Below are 7,078 nucleotides of genomic sequence, written 5' to 3'. Positions count from 1 at the left end.
ATTTTTCTCTCTCCGGAAGGTTCTATTTACTGTAACAATGATAATAAAAATAAATAGGATCAGTTATAATGTAGTAATGAAGACTAAAATAGTCTTGCATGCATAACTACATGAGAAGAATTCTTATTTAATGTCAGAGATACTCTTTTAAGTAGAAAATGGGCTGGATATTTTAACAAGATAGCTAAACAAAACCAGTTAATTCTTACTAACAGAGATGAAATAATAGAGGATGTTGAAGTTACAGGAACTTTGGAGGAGAGTTGCCATATCATACTGGAGTTCAACATAATGCAAGCACAAGCAATAGAACAAAGTCAAACTAGTGTTTTAGGCTTTCAGAAAGTGGCCTTCAACAAGTTTAGAAAGAATTCCATGGATGGAAATCCTAAAGGAGAAAACAACTTAATATACTTGGGAAACTCTGAAAATTGAGATTGTAAAAGTACAATCTAGTAGAATACCACAAAGATAGAAAAACAAGAGATCCTGATAAAACCAGCATGGTTGCATAAAGAACTTACTGATAAACTGAGAGAAAAAAATGATAAATATAAAAAATGGAAAGAGGGACACATAACCAAAACAGAATACCAGCAAATAGCCTGAATCTGCAAGGACAGTTAGGAAAGCTAAGGCTCAGAATGAACTAAGACTTGCAACAAATGCCAAAATAATAATAATAATAAAGCTTCGTTCAATAGGTAACAAACAATAAAAAAGTGAAGGAAATAGTCAGTCCACTAATGGAAGAAGAGGCAAGTAGGTGACAGGTAAAAGGGAAAAAAACAACTCTTAACTCATTCTTTACATCTTTATGCAAAAGGAAAAAATAATGTAACTCATCAAAATCAACACCATAGGAGATAGAACAGGATTGCAAGTCAAAATAGGCAAGAATATGATAAGAAAACCCCTATTCTCACTAGACAAGTATAAATCAAGCAGGATCGATTACATCCTAGGGTTTTGAAGGAACTGGCAGATGTTATCTTGGAACCTCTGAACAAAATCTTTCAGAGCTCCTGGAGCATGGGGGAACTGCCAGGGGATTGGAAAAGAGCTGATGCGTTCCAATCTTCCAAAAGGGAGAAACAGTGGATCCAAGAAACTATAGAACAGTCATCCTGACAACAATATCTGGAAAAATCCTGGAAAAGATAATCAAGTAGTGGATTTGTGAGCACCTAGAAATAAGTAAGGCGATTATTAAAAACCAATATGCCTTTGTTAAAAACAGATAATGCCAGATAAATATTATTGCTTTCTTTGACAAAATGACTAAATTTGTGGATCAGGGAAATGCTGTGGACATACTTTACTTAAGCCTGATGTAGATTTCTGCATCACTGCACATTAGGGAACATATGCATTTGTCATTCAGAAAAGATTGCAGAGCTGTTGCAGTTATACTTCTGCGAATGTTAACTTTCTGGGTAGGGGGCGCTCAAACAACAAAGTACAGAAGAGGAAGTCAAATCAACCAATCAGCATGCAGGATGTTTCTCCACACAACATATAGGTTGAGAGGTGTGTAGTTGGCTTGTCTGCCACCTCTGCAACCTAACTTACTCATCAAACCCTTCATAGCGTATTACCCATCGATGCCTATGTGCATTTGAGGACAAGTCTAAATCAAGCTTTAGACTTCAGTAAGACATTTGACAAAGTAGACTACAGCTTACTTCTCGGTAAGATAAAATAATGTGGGATAGACAGTACCACACCAGATGGATTCGCAATTGCCTGACCAACTGGACACAGCATCTAGTCCTCAATGGAACTTACATCTAAGTGAAGGGAAGCATGCAATGGGGCACCTGAAGGTTTTATCTTAAACCTAATGCTCTTCAACATTTTTACAAATGGTTTAGATTCGAAGGGATAGAAGCAGTGGTTGGATTCAAATATGTAAACAACTGGTTCTCTGTGTGGATGCAGCTTCCAGAAGTCCATTCTGGGCCTGGGCAACAAAAAATTAACTACTGGTTCTGCCGAAGCGGTGTGAACCAGCTGAATCGCACCACTGGATAGAAAAGGAACTCATCAAATTTGCAGATGACACCAACCTGAGATGAATAGCTAACACTTTAGAAGACAGACTCAAAATACAGAAGGACCTTGACAGACTTCAACATGGGGTCATATCCAACAAAATGCAATTTAATGGTGAGAAAAGTAAGGTTCTGAAGCAGCAGTGTGCGCCAGCTGTCAAGAAAAGCCAATGCAGTCCAAGGTTGCATCACTAGAGGGATAGTACCAAGATCACAAGAACTGATAGTGCTGTTTTATTTCACATTAGTAGAACAGTATGTCCAATTCTGGTCACTATGATAGAAAAAAGATGCTGAGACCCTAGAAAGAGTACAGAGAAGACCAACAAAGATGTTAAGAGGTCTGGAGTTTAAACCGTTCAATGAATAATCGAGAGAACAAGGCATGTCTATTGTAAGAAAGAGAAGTACTAAGGTGACATGAAAGCAATGTTCCAGTACTCGACAGGTTCCTATAGAGAAGAGGGGCTCAACTTATTCCCCAAGCATCAGAGAGTAACAGGTGGAAGATCATTAAAAAGGAATCCAACCTAGAACTAAGGAGAAATTTCATGAGAAGTTAATCCAGTGGAACAGCTAGCCTCCAGAAGTTCTGGTGCTCTATCACTGGATGTTTTAAAGAAGAGAATAGACAGACATTTGTCCGGAATGGTGTAGGGTCTCATACTTGAGCAGGAGGTTGGAGTAGAAATCCTCCAAGGTCCCTTCCAACTTTGTTATTCTATGTTCTAAAACAAGAAAATACAGGTTTTAAAAATGAATGGGTGTTGAATGAACATGAACTGAATATAAAAGTGATGGGCTGGCACAAAAGAAGGTCATACAGAGACCTGAATGGAATGAGGATCAAATTGCAAAGCAAATATAAGAATGAAAAGGGAATAGGTTGAAAGAAACTACAGAGTTCAACATGACTGGAGTCAAGGAGATCTTTGAAAAGGGAGAGCTGAGAAATTTAAATATCAAAAGATATATATGAATCAGTACACGAACACAGTAGAAGCAAGATTAATTTGCTAGAATAAAAAATATATGTAAAGGTACAGTGAATAATACTAGTGTAAAGTAGTTGGGTTTATTTTATTTTATTTTTCTTATCTCCTGTCATCATCATCATCATCATCATCACCATCACCATCATTATTATTATTATTATTATTATTATTATTATTATTATTATTATTATTATTATTATTATTATCATTATCTATTTCTTTCTCCTGTTCTGCACTCTGGCCGGCGTTGCTTACCCTGAAAGAGAATATCCTGATAGATAGATAGGTTCATTGTGCAACAATTCTCCAGGAATCTGTAGCTTCCTGGCTTCCCATATTTCAGTGAAATCTCCCAACAAGCAATACTGAAGGAATTTCTTCCATGGGCATTTTTCATAATGGAAGTGTTACCGGTTCCAAAGCTAAAGTAAATTCGAAACCACCAGCAAAAGAAATTCTACAGAAATTCTGGAGCATCCTAAGAGTAAGGTAGAAAAAGAGAAACTTCTTTTGCAGGGAAATAAAATCTTTGAAAAACTGAAAGACAAATTTCAGCACAGCATTCACATTAAAAATTATATGCTGGCAAACATGGAAGCAACTGTAACATCGGTTACAGTTTTCTACAGAGCCTCTGGGTGTCGCTGTTCGCCTATCTGGTAGTGAAATTGTTTCAAAGTGCCAACCATCGCATTTGCAATTTCTCTGAAACATCCAGACAAAATATGTTCTGAATATGTTCACAGAATGTTCTGAAGGCAACTTTTATGTGGAATTTGTCAGATTGTAAAGACAATGGAAGAAACACAGAGGCTGCAGAGCTATAAAAAGAAGATCTTCCAATGCCTTATCACAATATTCCTTTGGAAAGCAATTTCTGGGGACATTCATTATGTTATTAGAGAAGAAACACCAATTGGTTTTTTTGTGGGGAACATTGCAATGGATTTAGGAATAGATGGCAATAATCTTTCACAATATGGACTACGGATTGCAACCAGGACAGGTATGGTTCAATATTTTGCTTTGAATTATAACAATGGCTATTTACAAACCTCTGAAAGAATAGACAGAGAAAAAATCTGTGGATGGGCAGAGAACTGTGTTTTAAGTTTTGAGATTATTATTGAGAGCAAAATAGAGATTTACAGGGTTGAAGTGAAAATTACAGACATAAATGATAATGCTCCTCAGTTTATACCTGGGAAACATGAAATCAAAATCAGTGAATTATCTCCTCCCGGATCCCAGTTTCCTTTACCTGAAGCTCAAGATCCAGATCTGGGAATAAACTCTATACAGAGATATGAACTTACAGATAATAGTCATTTTTCTCTGGATATGCAAATAAAAGCAAATGGTGCCAGACAGGGTGAGCTTGTGCTGAAAAAACATCTGGATCGGGAACAGCAATCAACATATGATTTAATCTTCACAGCTAGTGATGGAGGTGAACCAGCGAAATCTGGAAGCACTAGAATCCAAGTCATTGTTCTGGATGCAAATGATAATGCACCAATTTTTAGCCAACCTATCTATGAAGTCAGTATTGAGGAGAACATTCTTAAAGGCTTCACAATTCTTACAGTAAGAGCTATTGATCTGGATGAAGGACTCTACGGAGAGATAAATTATTCATTCAAAAAAATCACAGAAGAAGATTCCAAAATATTTACTTTAAATTCAACATCTGGTACAATAACTATTACAGGCAATCTTGATTATGAAGAATCATCCTTACATGAATTTGAAGTGAAAGCCGAGGATGGAGGGGGATTATGGGGTTGGGCAAAAGTTTTGGTCGTTGTAATGGATCTTAATGACAATGCACCTCAAGTAACAATATCATTTTTCATCAATACTATATCTGAGAATTCACCAAAAGGAACAGTTATTGCCCTCCTTAATGTACAAGATGATGACTCTGGAATCAATGGAGAGGTCACTTGCTCAGTTACCGATAACCTCCCATTCCAATTAAAAAAATCTCTCAATAATTTCTATAGGTTGGTGACATACAATGATCTTGATAGGGAACTTATATCAGATTATAAAATAAGCATTACAGCTACTGATCATGGAAATCCACCACTCACTACAGTCACTGAAATCTTTCTCCAGATTCTAGATACAAATGACAACCCTCCACAGTTTCTGGAACCAAAATATATCTCCTACCTTCTAGAAAATAACCCCAAAGGAGCCTCAGCCTTTTCTCTCAAAGCAAGTGACTCAGACTGGGAAGAAAATGCCAGAATAACTTACTCCATCATTGAGAGCCAAATGAGGGACTTGCCCCTCTCCTCCTACCTCTCCATTAATTCTGAGACAGGGACCATCTATGCCCTGAGCTCCTTGGACTACGAGGAGATTCAAGAGATTCAGTTCCAGGTCAAGGCTCAGGATGGAGGATCCCCATCACTCAGCTCTAATGTCTCGGTGACTCTTTTCATCCTGGACCAGAATGACAACGTGCCAGAGATCCTGCACCCCTCCCCTCCCGCTGATGGCTCCACTGGGATAGAGCTGGCCCCTCGCTCTTCTGAGCCAGGTTACCTGGTCACTAAAGTAGTGGCAGTAGATGCAGACTCTGGCCAGAATGCCTGGCTCTCCTACCAGCTGATCAGAGCAACAGAACCAGGGCTCTTCACCGTGGGACTACACACCGGCGAGATCAGGACGGCTCGGCTTTTTCTGGAGAAAGATGCCCTGAAGCAAATCCTGGTGGTTTTAGTGAAGGACAACGGGCAGCCGCCTCTCTCTGCCTCGGTCACTCTCACGGTGGTTCTGGCTGAGAACATCCCTGAAATTCTCTCAGATCTGAGCAACATCTCAGCTCCTGTAGATCCTCAGTCAGACCTCACATTTTATCTGGTGATTGCCGTGGCGTTTGTCTCCTGCCTGTTCTTTACTTTCCTCCTTGTCTTATTGGCCATCAGATTGTACAGGTGGAGGAATCTGAAATTGTTAGAGTCAGGAAGTGTGCATTTTAGTGGTGTCCCAGTGTCACAATTTGTTGGGATGGATGGAGTCCGAGCCTTTCTTCAGTCTTACTGCCACACTATTTCACTCACCAGAGATTCTAGAAAAAGCCACTGCGATTTTCATGAGGAAAACTGTTCAAATACTCTGACCAATCAACCTCTAACCTGTGGGGTGAGTGACCCTATCCTAGCCTGTGGGGATTTAAATTTGAAGAATGATGAGCAAACCATAGTTAAGGTGAGTTTAATATTTCAGATTAATGGTGTGTTGTGCTGATCCTATAAGCCCTTATTTATCTTGACAGTGGTTTCCCTTCAGTTTGTTCTGTCAATTGAATCTTAATACTGGATGTTTAACATTTTGTTTTTACTCTGCTGGGATCCTTCAGCTTTGTCCTGAAGTCTGTTAGAATAATGTTCATACTGTTGATATGAACACTGTTCCAGAATGAATGCAGAATGTTATATCTATCACATAGATCAATTTATTTGCCATTGTTTCATTCTTGTGATATGATAAAAGGTAAAGGTAAAGGTTCCCCTGCACATGCGTGCTAGTCGTTTCCGACTCTAGGAGCCAGTGATCATCTCCATTTCAAAGCCCAAGATCCAGCGCTTGTCCGAGGACGTCTCCGTGGTCATGTGGCCAGCATGACTAGACACCAAAGGCGCATGGAACGCTGTTACCTTCCCACCGTAGTGGTCCCTATTTTTCTACTTGCATTTTTACGTGCTTTTGAACTGGTAGGTGGGCAGAAGCTGGGACAAGTAACAGGCGCTCACTCTGTTACACGGCACTTGGTATTCGACCCGCCAAACTGCCGACCATCTGATCGACAAGCTCAGCATCCTAACCCACTGAGCCACTGTGTCCCTTGTGATATGATAAGCCTGGCTAATTTCCTCATGTACTGATTTTCTACTCTTAATGCTCATTTCTCCTATGGTTCCCACTACTATCATCTTATGAGTTAGGGCTGAGGAGACTGGTCCAAAGTCATCCAATGAGTTTCTGTGGTTGAATGTATAATAGGGTGGAGTTCTC

At 39.2% G+C, this 7,078-nt stretch overlaps 1 protein-coding gene across 1 annotated transcript; it reads left to right on the top strand.

The window, feature by feature from the left end:
• Nucleotides 1-3,844: 3,844 nt before the first annotated feature.
• On the top strand, nucleotides 3,845-6,310 carry LOC310638910 (protocadherin gamma-A6-like; the record flags this gene model as incomplete). The annotated part of the gene is made up of 1 exon (XM_083360272.1): nucleotides 3,845-6,310. One exon carries the CDS (start codon nucleotides 3,845-3,847, stop codon nucleotides 6,308-6,310), a length of 2,466 nt encoding a protein of 821 aa, XP_083216398.1.
• Nucleotides 6,311-7,078: the final 768 nt, after the last annotated feature.

This window comes from Vipera ursinii (assembly GCF_947247035.1).
Source record: "Vipera ursinii genome assembly, chromosome: 3".
Taxonomy (NCBI): domain Eukaryota; kingdom Metazoa; phylum Chordata; class Lepidosauria; order Squamata; family Viperidae; genus Vipera; species Vipera ursinii.
This window is presented reverse-complemented; position numbering and strand designations above follow the sequence as displayed.